This window comes from Mytilus trossulus, chromosome 4 (genome assembly GCF_036588685.1).
Source record: "Mytilus trossulus isolate FHL-02 chromosome 4, PNRI_Mtr1.1.1.hap1, whole genome shotgun sequence".
Lineage (NCBI taxonomy): Eukaryota > Metazoa > Mollusca > Bivalvia > Mytilida > Mytilidae > Mytilus > Mytilus trossulus.
This window is the reverse complement of record NC_086376.1, coordinates 54,027,396-54,050,364: the sequence shown is the minus strand read 5'-3', so window position 1 is coordinate 54,050,364 and position 22,969 is coordinate 54,027,396. Positions and strand designations below refer to the sequence as shown.

Genomic DNA, 22,969 nt, shown 5'->3' with positions numbered 1-22,969 from the left:
AAAATAAAACAACACCTACCTCAAATTCGCCGTTTTAATGTAATTTTAACTAAATTTGAAGCGTACAGGTAACGTAATAAACTCCAGTTTGTAAGTTTTCATTTGTATGACGTCACGTTTAGCCATGACGTTTGTGTGCCAAAATCATTCATGAAGTTTCGCGAATTTTTTTTTATTTGACAAATTTAGACATATTTTCAAGTTTTTATTTTATCGTATTTTTTCTTTTTGTAATGCACTAGAATCGAAATAACAGTACGGTAGATGAAGAGTTGCCACCGTCAATTTTGATTTGACGGTCGCTTATCTCCGTTTTACTGTCTCCTCTACGCGTCGCCAGTAAAACTGCATTTGCGACTGTCAAATCTACAATTGACGGTGGCAACTCTTTAACTACAGTACTGTAATTCCTTAAATGAACAGTAACCTAAATGAAAGATTTATACCAAGTTACTGCTTGGAGGTCACTAACACAAGCTACATGTAAAATGCAAGTTAATGGATTGAGCTATATATAAGTCAGATGGCTTATTTGATGACAGACTTATATAGTCATATATATGATATAGACAAACCCTTCCACTGAGCTGTATAATTTTAACTTTCTAATAAGGATAAATGATGCCAGACATCAATATACATGTAATAACAATTCATAAAGTATGAAATGAAGGTTACAGTGACTTACTTCTGATTTCATTCATCACATAACTTAATTGACTGTTAATATTATTTTTGATGTGTAAAAATTAATTTTTGAGGAACAATGTTTGTAAGATGTACATGTAAATATATTGCTTACGAATTTTAAAATGAGAGATTTTACTTTTGACACAGTTGCTAGATGTTTCAATCGTTTCAATAACAAAAACAATACAAAAATTTCTGAACTTACAATACTGGTACATTAGTATGTGTAAAAATTTGGTATACTGATCTATTTTCTATTTATCTTTTGAAGTATCTTGCTAAAAATAGTCTTTAATTGATTCAAAGCACCAACACCTTTCAATGTTATTTTAACTTACTAATACCTTGCACAGTTAATAGCTTATTCCATGTATTTATCCACTACCAAATGTAAATACTATTGTTCATAAGTGACAATGTTAATCATCCTGAAGCATTTTTGTTCTTACAACTGTAATATACAACAACAAAAAATGCAATTCAGCATCATAAATATAACTTATGGCCTTACACAAGCCTTTCACTAGTGACCTTCTTATCTAACATTACTATCTACATGATCTATTTCTTTTGTATCTTTCTATTGTCCATGACATGTACACATACAACAGATTAAAAATATAGCTAATAAGATGAATTTACTTTTTATTACATCTTTTACTCCAGGAAAAACAATAGTACATTTGTAAGTTTATAAATGGAGTATAAAAACTGAAATCCTCATAATAAATGGTATGAACTTCCAAACCTGATTCAATGATAGTTTTAATTCCCTTACTGACCTTTCATCTGTATCTTTAGCATATCAATCTCAACAATATAATTAATAAGATACAAATGTAAAAAAAAAACACCAAATCCTCAGTCTGAGTTTAAGATTGCAATTGTAAGAAGATTAAAAATAAACATCCTTCTTGTTTATAAATGGCTACAGAAAAATAAGCCTCAAGCAAGATCTTCATACAGATAATGTTTATTAACATCTTTACTATACACAAAGGTTGGATTGGTCAATGAGTATCAATTAATGTAAAATTTTATTTAAAAAATAAGTAATAAAACAGGAAAAGGTTTAAGGTTACATTAATTCTTACATCAGGGGCAATATCTTTTACATATTTTTTATTTGTATATATAACTTAACTAACATTTAGCAAATGCATTTGTAGCCCACTTCATGTTTTACTTTGTAAATATTGGTGGTTAACAAACTTTTCCTCTTTTGGTGAAAACTTCTGAAAGATATTTAGTTTTGTAAATGTACGTGAAAGCTGTGTTCCAAAATGTTTCATCTCATAGAGACAAAATCTGGTGGTTTCCACAGTATAAAAAACACATTGTACAAATACAAAACACTGTCAAGAAAGCTATAGATTGGGAAACATTGACCCCATAAAAAACAGCGGTTAACTTATGTGCTCTGAAAGGGTAGGGAGTTCCTAAACTACAAGTGGCACCTGTCTCACTATTCATTGAAGTGAAAATTCAGTCATCAATCACATTTGGTAATGGTACAATCAAGGAAAACAGGACAGGGTTGTGGTTACAACAAGAGGAATATGTGACTCAAAGAAAAGAACTGGTAATATAAAGATTTTGTGTAAGCCTAAAAAGTAAGAAAATGAAATTAAAAAAAAAAAATACAATTTGAACGATGTGCACACATAAATTCTGCATGTCATCTTTTCACAATCATTCCAGTAATTTAAAAAAAAACATTGTTTAAGTGACACAGTTCTTTTCAACACAAATACATTCTACATGAGCAATGGTGACATCTACATTGTATCATGATACATGTATATATACTTAAAATATTCAAAAACATAGTAATCTTTAACCATTTACATTGTTTGTAATTCTAATTCTTCTTTAAGGAGAGACCAATGTTTACATGCACGTCAAGACATACATGTTCATAAAAACTTAAGAAATTGAAAAAATATGTACTAAAAAATAATAATTAAAAAGTTCAATTTGAAACATTTTTGAAATGTAAAACATGTAAACATTGAATGCAAAATATAAATATCAACAGGATGTAGGACCATGCATGTTGATACATATTTAGTTATTTTAACTAGCCTTTAATCATGAAAGTACTATCAATATTGAAATTTGTTATCAAATTCTGAAAGGAATTTTTCAATTTTAGGTATTTAGTTGCATACATGTACATGGAAATGACAACATATATATATTTTAAAATAAAAATATCAATCTACATCTACTGTAGGCTCTGTTTAAACAACACCAGTAAATTAAAGATATCAGTAACAAAGTTACTCCTTACCTGGTCAAACATGATAAAAGTTATAAATACTCATGATTCAACTTCCAAGTATTAAAATATGTTTGTAAATTTTTCACATTAAAGGCATGCAACTTTAAATCTAACCTAAATTTAAAATACAAATTTCATTTAAACTTATTCTACCATTTTTTTCTCAATTATAAGAAAAGGTACTTTTAAACTTTATTTTAATTTGGTTGATTGATTGTTGTTAAACATCAAGACTATTTACTGCTTGTAAATATAAAATCAAAAATTATTGTAAATAAACAAATTACAACAGGCTTCTTAAACATGTAGTTGATTGAAAAATTTGTAAGGGTTCCGCGGAATCCAGTGTCTCGCCTACTTTTGCTGTAAATCGCAGGCTTAACAAAAATGAGGAAAAAACTCAATAAAAATATTCCTTTTGATACAACCTTCTGATTGTAAGAAGCTTCTGTCCAAGTTTGGTTAAAATCCAGGATAGTTTATGAATCTAATAAATGTTTAAAAACAACTGCAGACTGTACATGTATGTATGGTTAACTGGAAGAAAATCTATGTCCATTTAAAAGTATAATACGGAAAAAATGGATTCATTTTTTTACAAAATTTACTTCTGGATACTATTTTATGATCATTATTAAGCTTCTGTCCAAGTTTGGTACAAACCCAGGATAGTTTAAGAAAGTAATTAAAATTTTTAAAACCTTAACCACAGAGTGAATGAAATGTTTCCCCGCAGAAAAACTATGTCCATTTAAAAGTAAAATATGGAAAAAATAGATTTATTTTTTTACAAAATTTACTTCTGGATACTATCTTATGATCATAAACAAGCTTCTGTCCAAGTTTGGTACAAACCCAGGATAGTTTAAGAAAGTTATCAAAATTCTAAAAACTTTAACCACAGAGTGAATGTGTTGTTTCCCAATAGAAAAACTAAGTCCATTTATAAGTAAAATTTGGAAAAAATGGAATTTTATTTTTACAAAATTTACTTCTGGATACTATCTTATGATCATAAAGAAGATTCTGTCCAAGTTTGGTAGGAATCCAGTATATATAGTTTAAGAAAGTTATGAAAATTTCAAAAACTTTAACCACAGAGTGAATATTTGTGAACGCCGCCGCCGACGGAATGTAGGATCGCTTAGTCTCGCTTTTTCGACTAAAGTCGAAGGCTCAACAAAAATGAGGGTCTTGATTGGACGGGTGTGTCTTTTGTTCTTTATTCTTTAATTTTTTATACCACATTTCTTTAATCTTTATTTTAAAGTCCATTTTTTTCTTTTCTTTATGGTTTAATTTGGCACCCCATTTTTCCCATTTCTTTATTTCATTGGCCTATTTTTCTCCATTCTTGATTTTGTTTCAATGTCTTTAAGCACATTTAGTATAAACTTCTTGGCCATTATTCTCTATTCTGTAAACCCTTATACATATATACACATGTAGGTACTAAACATGATCTATTTCAAACTTATCTGTTACATCAGCTATTTTGGTTTAACCAATTCAACTTTGCAGACAGTTTCAAAATATGTCATTCATGGATGAATAAAGTATACAAATTTGAAAAGTTACAAAACAAACATACATGTACCCAATGACTACCACTTCTAAACATTTGAGATAACTGCTGTGATGATTTCTTTCTATAATATAAATATAGAAATGTTTGCTATATATTGAGATCTATAAGCATTACCAGATTTTCATTGCAATGCACTCCTTTTATTAACCCTAGGTTCACATTTATTACCTCATACGAGGCTGTTATAACTTTAATAACATGCATGTACAATATGTAATCTGTTTTGCGTTGATCATGAAGACCATGTGCATACATGTACAAATTGTAGCAAATAGTATTTTCCCAGCTATTTCTCTCCCTTAACTTATGGTAGCTTGATGTATTCCTCCATCTTGGGTTGTAAAATAGCAGAAAACAATCAGTCCAGATCTTTGATGAAATGTGCTAATTAAATTTATAGTAGTAGTGAGTGAAGTACAGATAAATTTGTAGAATGTAATTATTTTAAATTTCATTTGTTAGACATTTCATTTTCATGATTTTAATACAGTGAGATATAAATTATTTGTAAATCGTGATTAATCATGTTCATGATGTTAGTGTTTTATCAAATTTTATGACTGCATTTTACAGAAACAATTTATTGTTTGTTAAATTCATTATTTCCACTATTTTGCCATTTAAGGGGGGGGGGGGGGGGGGGGGATAACTCAGATATTAAAATAATTTTCACAAAGTAATATGTTATGAATTTACTTATAAAGACATGACATGTCTCAATTGCAATTATACCACATCTTCTTCTTTATATATTTATTTATCTTATGTAGCAAAAATAAATAAAAATATATGTGACCCCAATTTTTCTTTTTCTTCACTGCCAGAAAGCATAAAGTTTTCCTTTTGTCACACAAAATAATAATTGGGTTTACCATACATAATCTACACAAAATCCACCAATTTTGCACATGCTGTAGCACTGGAGATTCATACTTTTTGCTAATTATTTTTTAAAAGATGTAAATTTTTGCAGATTATTAAAAAAATCAAAGTATTTTGGTATAGATTTATTTACAATCTTTCTTAATTTTACAATGTACATGTACATGTATGGCCAAACTGGTTGTATGGCTGAAACAAAATGTGTTTCCAACTGCTATGCCTGGATATCCAGAGCAGTATTCATGGAAGTGTGGCTTAAACGTCTTGCCTCAAACATGTCAAATTAGGAATATTTTCCCAAAATATCACTGTCTATAAAAGTACCCTGTACATTTCATATGGGATATTAGATACTATTGAGACAAAACATTTTTTTTAAAGTTCTTTAGACACAGGGAATCTTGAGTGTTCTTTAGTTGTCCAGTTAGACAGTAAGAAGTAAAATAACTTGCTGTGTAGAAAAGTACACCTTATCACTATTTGGAATGCTGAGCCACTAGACCCAAGAATTTGCCTCCCTTGAATCTTTGACATCCTACAACAAACACTTTTCCATTGACAGGTATTGACATACGCCTTCTCACTATTCCTGGTTGACCCGAGAATCTGTCTTGCTTGAACTTTTGACGTCATACTGTGACAACAATCACTTTTCCATTTTGTATTCAGATATTTTCTATTATGACATCAAAATTTTACTGGACCTTGTGTGAAGTCCAGTAATGGTGGAAAAATGGCAATTAGGTGTATTGTACTATTTGTGGATTCAGATACATGTATATATTTTCTGTTATAACATCAAAATTTTTATGGGAATCTTTGAGATGTCCAGTACATGTATATATACATGTATGGAGTCGGGAACATTTACATGTATTTTCTATACACCTTATCGCTAATCCCGTCCGCTTGAACTTTGGACGCATACAACAATCACTTTTCCATTGTGGCGCCAGAAATTTTAGTTTTTTGACGTCAAAATATTACAGGAACCTGTGTGATATCCACTGTTTGCAGACAAATAGCGAAAAGGTGTATTGTAACATAAAAATTTTTACAGAACCTTTGAGATGTCCAGTAATGGCGGACAAAAAGCGATAAGGTGTAAACGGATTTTACAATATATAACTATATCTTGGAATATATGTTATTGTTATATCCAGATCTGTCAGTGTGGTGAATTTCTAATTTTATGCACAAGACTGTGATTTATGATTAACAAGCAATACATAAATAAAATGAAGGTAACACCTTTTATTTTTGATTGACACTCATGCAAAATCACTGAAAATCATGCAAATAATGCATTCTTACCGTTAGATTAACTGAATTATAATGATCAATGCAAATGCGTCGTTTTCCAATGAACAGCTGGTACGGAATGGACGTTCTATAACCAAGAAAAATGTATTCGGTTAATTCTGAAATTTAACAGATTAAATATATAAATGAAAACAATTATAACACAATTTATAAATAAAAATTTAATACCAACGAAAATATAAACGCTACAAATAATCAAAACTAAATAAAAAACTTGTAAGAATAGGGATAAAATTTTAAAAATTCCAGGTTTTAGGAATTTCTCAGAAATTGTCTCCCTTTTTGTTTTATAAAAAAAATTACATATAAATTTGTATTTTTACCTCTTTTGACACCAAAAATGCAAGCTGACCGAGGAGAAAAGAGAAATTATGACAAGGCTGATATGCCACAAAATGTAAACGAGCATGATCTATCTATATAAGTTAAATAATTGTGTTTCTCCTGTTTCTAGTTTCAGCTGTCCAGAACATGCTGTTTCTGAAATTATGTATGACCCTCATGCATGGTTTCAAACTAAGGCTTTATTTACCTAAATTCAAAGCAAATTCTCTTTCAAGTCGGGACATATTAAGGACGATGATTTGACATTCTAATGAGTGGAAGGATATAAAAAAAATGAATATCCAGGCCTGGTAAAGGGGTGTTACATGTATATGGGGGGAGGGGGGCTTCATCCCAGATCCTGCTTATTGTTAAAGGAGAATCCCATATCCTGCTTTTGTTGCAATAAAAGCACATGTTATGTGTGTCCTACTGCGCTTGTTTCCTATTTTCATGCTTAATTAGTTGATTTTCACGTGTCTAGCTTTAAAAAAATCATTCAAACCTGCATCACGCTTGGACTCCAATAAGACGCACTTGTAAGAGCAGAAAATCCAAAACTATATCCAAGACAAGTATGTATGATAATGTACGTAGATCCCTCTGTTTACAGAGCACCCATCAAGATATGTGAGGGTACAGAGGAATTCTAAACAGTCTCCCTATCTGGAATAATGGAGATGCAGCACTAACATATTTACATTGTTCAATATTTACAAGGACAATCCCCCTCCCAGCATAAGAAAGTACAAGAACATTGGGCAGAGTCTGTTATAATGGTGTTCAGGAAGTCAAAGTAAATGGAGAGAAAAGCAAATTCTATGTACATGTACATGTATATCATGTATATATAGTCTTTATCAATCTCAAAGTCTAGTGAATATTTACAGTTACAAAAATGTATATATAGCAGCATCATCGTTATCTGTGTTGATTTCTGGGACAAATGCAAAATGAGGAAAGTATTTGGGAGGTACCGTCATGACCAATAAAGATATATAAAAAATTGTAACCAGTGAAATTACCGTAATTTTTGGTGCAGGATGATTAAATTAAAAATGTTCACTTTCTTCAAAACAATAAAAAAATCCACTAATTTTCCAAAAAGAATGGAAACGTAATTATTTTCAATCTCTGAGGAATCACAATAAGGATATTTTGACAAGTTCATGGTAACATTTTAACTAATTTGAAACAGTAGCCGAAATGACTGTTTGACGGCTGATGGTACCCTTCCTTCAAAATGCCTCCTGTGAGTGTACTAATTTATATTTAGCATTAAAGCTTAAAGGGTATTATTAATTTTTGTATAAAGAAGTGTAACAATACCAATTGGTTGAATAGATAATTAAGCAGGGTAATTAATTTAAAAACATAAATATTTATTTTGTAGCCCAAAGAATGGAAAAAGTGGAAAAAAGAAAGTAAGCTTCTTTCAGAAACTAGATACAGAATTTACCAAGATTGCTAATTACAAAAGTAGTATAGTTATATGCATTAAATACAAGCCAATATTATGTCTTCAACAATAGAGTGATGTCTCTTTGAACTTATGTCTAAAGAGAGAAAATCTGAATATTTATCACCTTGTCTTGTGATCTTCAATATATATTAACAGCATTAAACCATAAAATGAGCTAAAAAGACTGGCAGTAAGAGATGTATACCTTTCGGACAAACCATCAATGTTTTCTGATAGTTAAGAACTGAAATTCTATGATTTTCGATACAGAGATATTTGTATGCCCCTTTGATAAAGATACATGATAAGTCTGACTATCTCCTCTTATGGAATAACCGTTTATCAAATGATATCGGAAATGTTCCTTATGAAGTAACTACAATCCCCTTCCATTTCATGAATGTGACCTCCTGAATAAGACTATTTACTGGATTTGTTATCACATAAGCAACACTACGGGTGCCACATGTGGAGCTGTCCGAGCAGGATCTGCTTAGCCTTCCTGAGTACCTGAGATCAGCCCTAGTGTTTGGTGGGGTTCATGTTGTTTATTCTTTATTTTTCTATGTTGTGTCATGTGTACTATTGTCTGTTTGTCTTTAATCATTTCATTTTTTATAGCAACAGCGTTGTCAGTTTATTTTTGATTTATGAGTTTGACTGTCCTTCTGGTATCTTCCGTTCCTCTTTTAAAGTTCTTGAGCCACAGCTTTAATATTATACAGGATGTTTCTTCATATAAAAGAGGTGTACATGTCCACATGATTTTTTTTCTTTCAATATTCTCAAAATGGCATATATTTGGACTTGGTACCTAGTCATTTTTGTATGTAAGGTGTACATGTCCATCTGGCAGATGTCATCAGACCTTGACCTCATTTTCATGGTTCAGTGGTTATACATTTTATAGTTTAGTTTTTGTGTTTTGGTCTGTTTTACTTATTCTATATGCAAAAGTCTACTATATTTGGTGTATGGAATGATTGCAAGGTGTACCTTGTATATGCAACAGGTCAAATATATTTGATGTATGGAAAATCAGAAATATTTTATGATGTACGTGTCAGTCTTGCAGGTTTTATTTAATCTTGACCCCTATTTTATAGTTCATTGCTCAGTGTTAAGTTTTGTGTTTTGGTCTGTTTTTCTTAAACTATATGCAATAGGTCAACTATATTTGTTGTATGGAAGAATTATTAGCTGTACAGGTTGCCTGGCATGGTTCATCTGACCTTGACCCCATTTTTGTGGTTCATTGGTCAATGTTTAGTTTTTCTTGTTTAAGTCTGTTTCTTAGAAACTATAAGGGACAGGTCAACTATTATAGTACATTTAGTGTATTGAAGGATTGTAAGATGTACATGTATTTCTGGTTTTGGTTTATTTGACGTTGGCCTCATTTTCTTGGATCATGTCTAGTTTATGTGTCAGATAGTTGAAGTAAAGTTTTATATTTAGTACTACATGTATCAACATAATATCAATGATAAGTAAAGACGGCAAGACATTTCAGTGTGTGCACTCTTGTTTTTATACTCATAATAAAAATTAAAGATAGATCATCGTGATTTCTTATGGTCAAAGGTAGCATCATTTGTGTTTAGAAGGCATCAATTTCTAGTTGTACTTCACAATCACTGTTTGTCAAATCAAAAGTATGTGGAACTTGAGGCATTCATATGGCAGAGCAGAGGGAGGCATCGTCCATATTTTGTTATTTTATGTCTTAGATCGTTAGTAATGGACATACAAGGGCATACATCAATGCTTTGTTGTGTGTTAACTAAAGCATGAATGATATTAACTTTTCTTTTCTTCATAGAAAAAGCAGAAACAAGAAAATGGAAAGAGCAGAGACTTATACAAAAACTAGAGAAAGTTCAAGCTCAAAAACAGGAAGAAGAGGAAAAGAGTAAAAAAGTTCAGGAAGAAACAAATAAAGGTACTTTGGTCACATTATTTTTAAAAACATGAAACTATACATATTTTCTATCAACTGAAATTATTTTTGGAAATTATATTCTTATGTCATGCAGAAGCTATTGACATTTATTACTATAGTCTATACACCTGTCAAAACGAAGAAGAATAGATTTGTGTTGACACATTATTGAGTTTCAATTTGGTAGGAAGAATTTTTTACTTATTCAAAAACCTCTGTTCATTGTTCAAAGAAAAATATAGCATGATCATAATTAAAATCAGTTACGATCAATAAGAATTTTGAAAACTAGAATTATTATGTTGTAGAAACATTAATTTCCGTTGGTTTAAAATTTCGTGGTTTTGTCTCTGCATAAGATTGCATTAGGATTTGATTTTGTGGTTTCAAATACTTGGAAGTGGTATTATATGAAGATTAAATTTCATGGGAGTATTATTTTCCTGGATATATTTTTTCCACGAAATAAAGCAATTAAATCCTCCACAAAAAGTTTGGCTTTTACTGTATATATAAACAACCTTATTGAATCATTACCTGTCAGCCATGTCCTTCTAATTTATTTAATCATTTTCTTTTGCAGTGCAGCAGACATTATCTATAGCATTACCAGGGTCAATACTGGACAATGCACAGTCACCAGAACTCAGGACTTACCTAGCAGGACAGGTATACATTTACAAAGATGTAAACATTTTAAAGGGTTAGGGTTAGGGTTCACACAGTCACCAGAACTCACTTAGCGGGACAGGTATACATTTACAAACATGTAAACATTTTCAAGGGTTAGGGTTAGGGTTCATGCAGTCACCAGAACTCAGGACTTACTTAGAGGGACAGGTATACATACATTTACAATCATGTCAAATTTTAATCAACAGGAAGATAATCTTTGGGTCTGCATTAATATGTTCCTTCAAGTTAGTTTTGATATTTATATTCTCTAAAATTCTAAGATCTATGAAATACAAAATGTTGCACATTTTATGAGTATTAATATAGTAAAATATCAGCTTGGTGTCACACAATTAAGAGGTTTTTTTATGGGTGAGTCATGAATGCAAAGAAATCTTCATATTGTGCCATAAAGCTGATATTTTGATAAGAAAAATCTTTATTTATCTGATCCTATTTGGTTTTCATGATCAAAACAATAGTTTTTCTTTAGTCATAACCTAAATAGGTGTATATAAAGATAAGTCTAAGGCAAAATTAAAAGTGCTTTGTTAAATAATACATTATGAAATTCTAGGATCAAAGTTTGTAAGCTAGGAAAACTACATAAATTTTGCAAAGACATGATATATCATTTTGAAAAGAGCTTGGCAGGGCAAAATAAGGGAGATTATCCATTATAGTCATATTGTATTTATATTATATTACAGATAGCCAGAGCTGCAGTGATATTTAATGTAAATGAAATCATCATATTTGATGAAACAGGATCTTTGGACAGGTAATTAATTGATTTAATATTAAAGCACTTTCTTGTTTTCTATGTAAGAATAAGGTCTTGTGGTATGCCTGTATATAGTTTATTTTTGGGACTGATTTAGGCATTGATTCCTTTTCCCTGGGAAGTCCAAAGCAGGTATTTGGCAGTCTGAGTCAACTAGTAAAGCAATAGTGGATTACTATACCTTATACAATCAACAATTTCTAATATATTTAAAAATCTGGGGAGGGAGGTTGGTCATGGCCCACTATGCAGAAGATAACATCAATTACATGCAATAGCTTTTGAAATATAAGGACTGTGTTCATACTTTCTATAAAAACCAGCAGATGTGAATAATTGCAGGTACAGAAATCGAGGTCTTTATCAATATGATTTATTTGACAAAATATATCTTAAAAAACTTGCAGGTCTCAAACTTATATTCTTGATCTCAAAGAATACTCAATGCATAAGAACACTGAATATTAAACTGTGATCTCAACTCATATATACGCTATGAAATATTTATTCAACTTTATATGGTATAAAAATTTATAGTTCTGCTATACACAAATTAAGACAGGCCATATATTATTTTATCTATTGTGATTTCGATCTGCAATTGTTATTGTCTGAGGCAATAAAAACATAATGATACTGATTCAAAAGTGCCCATACCAGTTTCAGAATGACATTGGTTAGTTAAGTTCCAGTATTTCTTGTAAATTAATTTGAAAAAAGACTATAAATTATCCTCAACAGAAAAGACCTTTTTAGATTTTTTTTCTTTTATTCACAGAAGTGTGGAAGGAGATTATCAAGGAGTTGGAAAGAAAGGTCATGCTAATGTTCAAATGGCCAGAATCTTGCAATACTTGGAGTGTCCACAGTATCTCAGGAAATCTTTCTTCCCACAACACAAAGATTTACAGTATGCAGGTACATTTGGATCAGAGTTCTTAGTTTGACTGTATTTATGTAATGATTATTTTAGCATGGTGAAATCAATATGAGTATAAGTGCACATCATGACATGACGACAGATAATTACATTTTTTAAACATTTCATTTATCCTAAGAAATGTAGGTCATAGTTTTATTTGATGGAGCTAAACTTCCAGCAGCAGATATCAGTACTAGAATATTATATGCTAATTCAGATGCTTATACCATACTTTGCTCTTACTGCTCAATGTTGCAAGGTGGCAAAGAAGCAACATGAACCAATTTTATATACAGGTACGTGTGTACTTACAAAGTAATATTTCATTCACATTTGATGTAGATTAAAATAACTCCTTGAGTGTGTTATCAAAACCAAAGCAATCAGAGTAATTTTTATTTTATTTCAGGCATTTTGAACCCCCTTGATAGTCCCCACCACATGAGAGCAGACGACAATTGCCAGTACAGAGAGGGTGTAGTGTTGGACAAACCTGTGAAAACTGGCAAGGGATCTTTTGCTAATGTTGGACTTCTAAAGGTAAAACTTTTACATATCGATTTAAACAGTATGTAATGAATGGGTCAGAAAGAAAAGAAAAGTCTTCAAACAAACATAATATTCTTTTTGTTTCAAAGCAACAGCTGCATAATTAGAACAATACAGTTTTTATAGACCACAAAATTTGAAAAAATTTATGCGTATATTGCTATCACGTTGGCGTCGTCGTCTGCGTCGTCGTCGTCCGAATACTTTTAGTTTATCGCACTCTAACTTTAGTAAAAGAGAATAGAAATCTATGAAATTTTAACACAAGGTTTATGACCACAAAAGGAAGGTTGGGAGTGATTTTGGGAGTTTTGATCCCAACATTTTAGGAATTAGGGGCCAAAAAGGGCCCAAATAAGCATTTTCTTGGTTTTCGCACAGTAACTTTAGTTTAAGTAAATAGAAATCTATGAAATTTAAACACAAGGTTTATGACCACAAAAGGAAGGTTGGTATTGATTTGGGGAGTTGAGATCCCAACAGTTTAGGAATTTGGGGCCAAAAAGGGGCCCAAATAAACATTTTTCTTGGTCTTCACATTATAACTTTAGTATATGTGAATAGAAATCTATGAAATTTAAACACAAGGTTTATAACCATAAAAGGAAGGTTGGTATTGATTTTGGGAGTTTTGGTCCAAACAGTTTAGGAATTTGGGCCCAAAGGGTCCAAAATTAAACTTTGTTTGATTTCATCAAAAAATGAATAATTGGGGTTCTTTGATATGCCAAATCTAACTGTGTATGTAGATTCTTAATTTTTGGTCCCGTTTTCAAATTGGTTTACATTAAGGTCCAAAGGGTCCAAAGTTAAACTTTGTTTGATTTTGACAAAAATTGAATCCTTGGGGTTTGTTGATATGCTGAATCTAAAAATGTACTTAGATTTTTAATTATTGGCCCAGTTTTCAAGTTGGTCCAAATTGGGGTCCAAAATTAAACTTTGTTTGATTTCATCAAAAATTGAATAAATAGGGTTCTTTGATATTCCAAATCTAACTGTGTATGTAGATTCTTAATTTTTTGTCCAGTTTTCAAATTGTTCTACATTAAGGTCCAAAGGGTCCAAATCATAATGTGACATAAACCTATGTTGTGTCAACTATTTAATCACAATCCACATTTAAAGCTGTATCAAACTTAAAAGTTGTGTCCATATGTGTCCCATCTGTTCAGGGTTCTACATCTGCGGTCGTATAATGCTGCGGTCGTAAAATGCTGCGCCCTGCGAAGCAACTGGTTAAAAATAACAGAAAACTCAAACACAGCCTCAAATGAAAAACATATATATCAAATTTATGTTCACTAGTACAAAGCATGACTAGATCAACCAAATACACAATTCTTGTATTATCTTAAGCAAATTTGAGTTTTCTCCCCTTGATTCTGTTTTCATAATCCCCGCTTGAGTCAAACTTAAGTTGACTTGAAATATTATAATAACTCTTGCAGTTTCAATATAACTTGAGTCAACTGTATTTTAGAATTTGATATATGTATTTCACTTTTTTGTAAATCCCTGAATTCTGGACATAAAAAATACTTGGATACAATGCACAAATTCTGAAACCTTCTTGTATTCATCAATGAAACCAAGGTTGGTATGAAATTAAGAGTCTCAACTATCATTTTCAAGGTTTTGGTATTATTAATATTTAATTACATAATTACCAAAATTGCTATATTTGTTGCATAGTTTCTGCAGCTACAGCAAGATTAGGTTTAAGTAATTTGGTTACTAGATAATGTTGAGCTACACTAAAAAGCATAGAATTGGATGAATAACAGAACAGACACGAAATGTCGATCATACCAAACTGTATATTTATGTTTACAGAAGGAAGTACAGATAGATAAACATTTACAACCAGGAATACGAGTTACAGTGAAATTATCTGATCAAGATCCAGGTAAAATATAATCAATATTTTAGTTGTTCTTTTCCCTTTATCATGTTTATATTAATTCTGAATATCAACTGCTATTATGTGCAACCATGTTTACAAACTACATTGAGTCTTAATAATTATTTGCAAAGTTCATCACAATTAAGTCCATGAAATTGAGCATTTGCTTTAAAATTTAGATAAGAAATGTTGTTAACTGTTATATAAAATGTAAATTCCAAATAGTTTGCACTCAGCTATATATGTGTTATAATGGAATTTGAAAAAAATGAAGGAATAGAAACAATCTGATAGTCTCAATTTTTTATTTACTCAACCTGTAAATGTAGGTGGGGTATTATGATTTCTGTCCTTAGCTGTCAATTTACAGCTGAGGTTAAAGTTTTGGTTTAAGGTACTTCGCCATGAAGTTAGGGTCATATCAGCTTAAACCTAAAAGAACTTAGAACACTTTTATTATGATTTGAAATTTTTAAAATATATACCAAGTTAGATTTTAAGGTTCACTGTTTGCTGGGCATGGGGTCTAATTTTCTTGTTATATTACAAGTAAATGTGTTTTAATCTAGTGTTGAAAAGAAAATAGTGCTTTTTCACTTTTGAAGATAGTATGATGACTAAATACTGTTGAACAGTTGGGTTGGTATCTGATTGACATTTAACCCTTATATCCGTATCAATAAGTTTATAGTAACCATTTTATTTTATTGAATGATTCCGGAGTTTTAAATTTGCACCATACAGTTTTTCTATGACAATTTGTAGATTTGACATTTCTGGTCGAAATTTTTAACTTGTTGTTAGAATGAATAAATATTCCCTTGAATTAATTATGCAGTCAATGATAAAGTGTTGATTTATTTATAGAGAAAAAGAAATGGAAAGGCATAGTTGTCTCACCATCTACCCCACAGAAAGAAGCTGGTTTGTACTGGGGATACAATGTTAGATTAGCCAGTAGTTTAGGTGCTGTGTTTACTGAGTGTCCATATAAATCTGGTTATGATCTGACTGTTGGTACATCAGAAAAAGGATCAAGTATAGATACATTTACAACATCAGATGGTTATCAGTAAGTCTTAGGAAAATCTATTTAGCTGTATTGTAAGATTTGTCTTTAAGTAGATGTAAAATTTCAAATTCTTCTCTACAAGCTATGGTACTTTTGTATCAGCTATTTTCTTCCTTGCTGTGTTTTCTAAAAAGTCATTCTGTTCTATGACCTAGACAAAAAGGCAAAGATCAAATTGTATGTGTGCTACTGGTTATAACATTAAATACTAAGGGGAAATATATGTTAATGAATTAATATACCTCAGGTTAAAATGCTAGATTATTTATTGGCTAATATTTCCTTTCATAATTTTGTCATTAAATGCAGGCATCATATCAGATTGCATTTGGTTTTTTTACCATTTTAAGAGGAACATGAATCAGATTGTTCAGTAATACATTTTTTTTAAAACTTGCCTTCTAGTTGTTAAAAGATCTTGAAATAGTGCCATATTATATATTACTGTAGATTCATTTATTTTCGTTGGTACATGTACCAATTTTTCATGGATTAAGGAAAACTTACATGTTCATGGATATTTGATTTCATGGTTTTGCCTGAATCTGTGTACAAATCCATAGAAAATTTGGCATTCCTCGAACATTTATTCTGGTGGTAAACCTGTTCCAACGAAATCCTTGAAAATTGGTATCCAATCCACAGTATCTGATCATAACAAATAACATGTTTGTTTTTTTTAATTTTCACTTTTCTGGGTGCAACATGAAGCAGTTTTTTCAGCTATGAAATAAATGTTACAAACCTTCTTTTAGTCTAACACATGAAAAAGTGCTTTAAGTATTTTGAAAATCTGCATGGAATATTATGCAAATAAAGCCAAGAAGTTCAAGATTTCTGACAAATCACTTTTCCTTTTTAATACCTTTTTGACAATTTCTGACATTTGTTTTCAGACATGCACTGGTAGTATTTGGTGGTGTTAAAGGTTTAGAGGCCAGTTTAGATGCAGATGAAGCCCTGAATGTAGATGATCCAAGCTTTTTATTCCAACATTACCTCAACACATGTCCAAGTCAAGGGAGTCGTACCATCAGAACTGAAGTGAGTTATAAAGAAACAAATATTCTTCTTTTTACTGAATGCAGTTCAAATTTTTATATTCTTTTAAATTAAAAATAGAAGGCTTTAAAATGTCCTCATTAAAACATATAAAATATTGAAAATATTCAAATATTAATAACGTTGAAGAAAGTTTACTCATTGTTAAGTAGGTTTTTACTTTAGGGTAGAATTTTATGAAAGATTTTTTTATGGATTTTTATGCCCTTTACCCTTGTCCGTATGTAGCCCTCAAAGTTGTTTTCCGTTCTCTAACTTAAGGTTGCCTCAACCAAATGTTGTGAAAATAAACATAATGCTTATTACAACAACATACAGATCATGTTTGAATTTTGATGGCGTCACATGAACTGTTTTAGAGTTTTGTCATTTCAAAATAGAAAAATTGCTGAATTATTGTTTCTGTTCTCTTACTTTAGTTTTCCACAACCAAATGCTATTAAACTTATACACATCATTATACATATCATGCACATTGCTTACTACCACAAATACAGTTCAAGATTGAATTTTGGGGTGACACTCTTATTATTTTAGAATTATGCCCCTTTATAAATGGAAAAAATGCTGAATTTTAAATTTCTTTTCCATTCTCTAACTTTGTGTGACTTTGATGGAGTCAGAAAGCAAGACATAGGTATGCTGTTTCCAGCATTATCAACAATGTATAAGTTTGTGATTAGGTCTTTTTTTTTTTGGTAAACCACAAGTGGTAGGTCAATCATATTTGGTATGCAGTTGTATAAGCATTGGAACATCTCATTTCCATGGCTATTATTTGGCCTTGCTCCTTCAGTCATGGTCTATTGACTTTGAAACTTTTGATGATTTTACATGTATCAATTTGCGATTAGGTCAGTTTATGAGGAACCCCTAGTGGTAGGTCAGTGATATTTTGTAGAAAGTTGTATAAGCATTGGCAAATTTTATTTCCATGAAGAAAATTTGGCTCTGCCCTCTTCGTCATCTTCTATTGATTTAAAAAAAAATCTAAGTTAACATGTATTAGTTGTTGATTAGATAGTTCAGGGGAAATCATTAGTTGTTGGCCAATTTTAATTGGTATTCAGTTAAATAAGCATTAGCACACCTCATTCCATGGACACTATTTGTGCCTGCCCCCTCAGTTATGGTTCATTGACTTTGATTATGTGCATTACTTATGTAAGAGGTCAAAGTATTGCTACTTTGATTTCAACATTTGCACAATAAAAATTACAAAAAGGCGAGACATATCTCTGTGATAATTGAAAAAAACATATTCTTATTCTAGACATAAACATTATTTTTATGACATGTGAATAAATTTCTCTTGTAAAAATTAATTCATGCATCTGTAAAATAAATTATTTTATCACATATTTGTTATGACTACCTTAGGTTTTGCATATGCAATAACCTCAAAACTGCCGGGGCAAAAAAGAGTATATTGATATTGTGCATGTTTTCGTATTGATGTGACGTCATTGTGTCCTTAAAGGAGACGTGACACAATTTTTTTTTATTTTTTTTGATTAATTAATAAATATTGGTAAAAAAATATATTGTAATAATTTTTTCTTGTCAAAACATCATTTAACGGCCTTTAAATGGTCAAAGAATCCAGCGCTTGACGTAATCTTTTGATTTCTAATGAGATACCGGTCACGTGATCGTGATGACGTCAGTGGATACAAGCCGAGAAAATGTCTCAATGAGGACGAAGTCGATCATATTTCTGCATAATTAAACAATGAACAGTGTTAGCATCAGTTTTCAAGGCAACTCTATAACTTTAGATATTCGACCGTATTATTTTGAGCCGTTACTTGTAGAAAAAAATCAAGTAGAAGATATAAATTCGTCATCCGGCATTGACGATCTTTCAAGCAATGTCGATATAATATAAAAATACTATATCAATAATTAATTTCACCAAAAATAAAGATACATTTCTTAAAAATGTTTGAGTGAAATGTAATTACATTTAATAAGAGAAAAGGATAGGTCATAAAGAATGTAGGACAGAAAGTAACAGGACAAAAAATCACAGCCAAAAAGTCACGGACAAATCGTCACAGTACAAAAAGTCACAATTTATTTTCGAAATTATTTTTCTAATAACAAGAAAAAAATAATTTAGGAAAATACCAAATTTTTGATTTATTATATATGAAGTAACTTTGTTACTTAAAATTATTCAATAGATATCAATAATCAAATAATTGTTATAAAAATAACATGTCAAAGTGGCTTGATATCTATAAATGGCTTCATTTTGGCGTCATATATATCCTTTGCATGATAAAATTTTATTTTTTTTCATTAATCAAGCTTCATGAAAAATTTCTTAAACAAGCAAATGAATAAAAATAATAGAATAACTATCACCTTACCAAGTATGACGGGTGTAAAATTTGAATCACTAAAGCTGTCACCAATAAATGTGTTATAAGTATGACAGAACAGGGGGTTTTTTTGGGGGGGGGGGTATTCAAAGAAATATTTTAAGAAGTTGTATAACAGTAAAATAAATCCATATGTCTCTTTTCCTCCATAATAATCCCATTGAAAATGTTCTATGAGTACTGTCTTATTTTTTTAAATATTTGTTCTGTGTGGTATATCTTCAGTCTTTTAATTGTTTTGTATTTTGTGACTTCTATCTAACTTCGACAAAGTTTGGCATAGGGGCCGTATAATATGTAAAATGAAAGCTTGCAGCATTGACGGAAACTTATTGAATTGGTTTCAGGACTATCTTCACGACAGAAAACAGAGAGCAGTAATGCATAACAGTAATATGAAAAAAACACGATAAACGATTATATAAAATTGAAACGTTTCATTTGTACGGCCCAATAACGCAATTGAGATGTTCCCATTCATTATAACAATGATCTATTTAGAGCTAATATTATAAATGATCCTCCTTGTCATTGTGGGTCAGATATTGAGGATGTCTACCATTACTTCTTTGTTTGTCCAAAATACACATCATGCAGAAAAACCTTATTCAATAATCTTAACTGGCTATCTGAAAGCATTGTTTAAGATACAAAACTATTAATTTGCGAACACATTGAACTTTCGAATGAACAAAATATTCAAATTTTCAAACATGTTCAAAATTTCATACAATGGTCAAAAAGCTTTTGTTAAGCCTTGATAGTCTATGATAGAGCGTTACTGTTACTGGCACGGAACATCATGATCGTAATCATAAGTACACACGTCATTGTCACATTATCATATGACTTTTCAAACTTTCCTTTTCTCTTTTTTACGAATGAAAGCTAGTATTATTCTATAAACTGTTTGCCTTATATGTATGTCCATTATATCATACTAGTATAATTGTAATTTTATATTGTCCATGTTGTATGATTTACTTGTGTCTAATCCAATTTGCTTCAATTCGGCAAATAAAATAATGTTTCAACTAACTCAGTCTATACTTATACATAATCTACTACTCCCAGGTCTGTATCAATTGGATGTATTTGCATTATTTAAGTTAAAACTATGTAATACAGCTTTATGTCTTATGCAATATAAAGACTTGCATACATTCACTAGCCAAAATATTCGTTGCACATTCAAATCACCTTTTGCGTATAGTTTTTCACCGCAATAACATTGCATCAATGGTCTGTCATTTTAAAAGCATCACTTGGCATCTCTTCACAATTATTTTTTATTAAGAAATAAAATGATTATTAATTAAAGAATAAAATAATAAGGGTAAGTACTAATAACTTATTGCAATACACCTTTCATACCTGCCTTATTTCTATTAGAAAACTCATAGAAATTTATATACCAACTACAGGTTATGTATTAGTTATGGGGACTGACAGGCTTTTTTTTAATTATTTTTTTACTTAAGAAGCAGTACTTCTTAATTCTCTATTTATTTTGCTTATTTAATTATTGTTATCGTACTCCATTGTTTACAAAGTAAATTCACAAACCCAATATTTTCGATCCGCTCCCTTTTAAAAGCTGCACTGTCCAGTCCTTTTTTTCTCTATTCTGTATTACCCCATGTCCGACAGTTAGGTATTGACTATTGTTTATTCAAACAGGTTAAACAGATATGCATTACGTAACTTATATCCATAACAATTGCCAACCTCACCTGTGAACCCAGTAGGTGAGCCCATGGATGTACACAGATTCGGCGCATGTTACGCAATAGCGCGTATTGCCGATGTCTTACATATCACCACCCGGGGGCATGACACCTGTAGCTTTCAACTTCAAAGGTAAATCAAGCGTTGTAGCCGATACCTGTAACTTCTGATCAATGTTGATGACTTTTAATTTACTATGTCCAATTTCAGTGTACACACCTGCACACGTGAACAGGTAGTAAGGTTACACACAGGAGGTACAAAATACCAATTTTTAATATTGAGATATATTTGGCTATACAATTATACACAAATATGACTAAACTATATAAAAAAAAATTATAAAGTGAACCAAAAAATATTTGCGAAGAAAAAAAAATATTTTCTTCAGCCTTTCTCTGCTTTTTATAAGCTCCCTGCGTATAGGTATAGGTGGACTGGGCTCAGCTGTTGTTGGTTGTTTCAATGGAATATCAGGTACTGCATTTGGAGTTTTGGCTTCATGGTAGGACATCCCTCGAGTTTCTTCTTAACTTCTGGGTCACGATCGTAACAAACATTTGTAAAGGGGGCGGAACAAAGTCTATGACTAGTGCTTGGTAGGTAGGAAGTCCTATCTCTTCCTGGGTAAGATGATGATCTACTCGGAAAACGAAAAAAAAAATTCAAACTGTCTTATGCCTTCTGTTGCATCCACTGGCAGCACACAGAACCATTTTTAATCACTGTCATGCTTTTTTTTAAGATATTCGAAAATGAAATTGCGCTAATTATGCCTATATACCCGTCAGTCAAATATGATTGATGTAACCACTGACGTCACAGCCTCGTTCTGAGTGACTTCCGGGATTGAAATATGCATAATTAGTAGGTCGACAGATCGATACATTTAGATTCATTATTTATCCATTTAAACGATAATTATATTGCTTTCGATGTTTTTTTGGGGGTAATTATGTATAAATAAATATTTATTTACAACAAAAAAAATATAAAAAAATCATGTCACATCTCCTTTAACAGCAATTGATAACACTTTTGTCATACTAAATTTATGATTTTACCTGTTATGTTTCATTAAAGTGTATTTTGTCTCTTTTCTGCTGAACTTAAATATGTGATAAATAGATTATAACATGTCTTTTCCATATTGGCCCTGGTATCATCCCTCGACCCAAATCCCTCCTTGGCTAAAGCTCTGAGGCCGATATTGGAGTCTGGGGATGATACCAGGGCCAATATGGAAAAGTGCATGTTATAATCTATACTTATACTGAAATATAATTTTCTTTTTTAGGAAGCCATTTTGATAACATTATCATCACTAAGACCACAGCTTCACAGGAACAGCCCTCAAGAGTCATGACAAAAATAAATCATCTGTTTTAT

At 31.0% G+C, this 22,969-nt stretch overlaps 2 protein-coding genes across 4 annotated transcripts in view; one reads left to right on the top strand and one right to left on the bottom strand.

The window, feature by feature from the left end:
- The window catches only part of LOC134715529 (cytosolic purine 5'-nucleotidase-like), a 37,883-nt gene extending 31,048 nt beyond the window's left edge, over positions 1-6,835 (bottom strand). The window contains exon 1 of one of the 3 annotated variants that reach the window (XM_063577761.1): positions 6,759-6,835. The gene's annotated coding sequence lies outside the window, so the exon portion shown is untranslated. Of the gene's footprint in view, positions 1-1,034; positions 1,165-1,438; positions 1,461-6,758 lie in introns of those variants that run through there. The other 2 variants (XM_063577763.1, XM_063577762.1) reach the window with 2 other exon arrangements.
- A 200-nt stretch (positions 6,836-7,035) lies between these two features.
- Positions 7,036-22,969, top strand: LOC134715528 (putative methyltransferase C9orf114 homolog). Its single transcript, XM_063577759.1, has 11 exons — positions 7,036-7,164; positions 8,485-8,515; positions 10,376-10,495; positions 11,079-11,164; positions 11,881-11,951; positions 12,733-12,872; positions 13,286-13,416; positions 15,262-15,334; positions 16,199-16,403; positions 17,300-17,447; positions 22,878-22,969. Exons 1-11 carry the CDS (start codon positions 7,108-7,110, stop codon positions 22,944-22,946), a joined length of 1,131 nt encoding a protein of 376 aa, XP_063433829.1. The 5' UTR covers positions 7,036-7,107; the 3' UTR covers positions 22,947-22,969.

What these genes read in the sequence shown, in the direction of transcription:
- LOC134715528 (XM_063577759.1), top strand. Translation starts at nt 7,108, where the DNA reads ATGCAAGCTGACCGAGGAGAAAAGAGAAATTATGACAAGGCTGATATG. An exon ending in GAAACAGGATCTTTGGACAG is followed by an intron (nt 11,952 to 12,732) that starts GTAATTAATTGA and finishes TTTTATTCACAG; the next exon opens with AAGTGTGGAAGGAGATTATC. An exon ending in ATTATCTGATCAAGATCCAG is followed by an intron (nt 15,335 to 16,198) that starts GTAAAATATAAT and finishes ATTTATTTATAG; the next exon opens with AGAAAAAGAAATGGAAAGGC.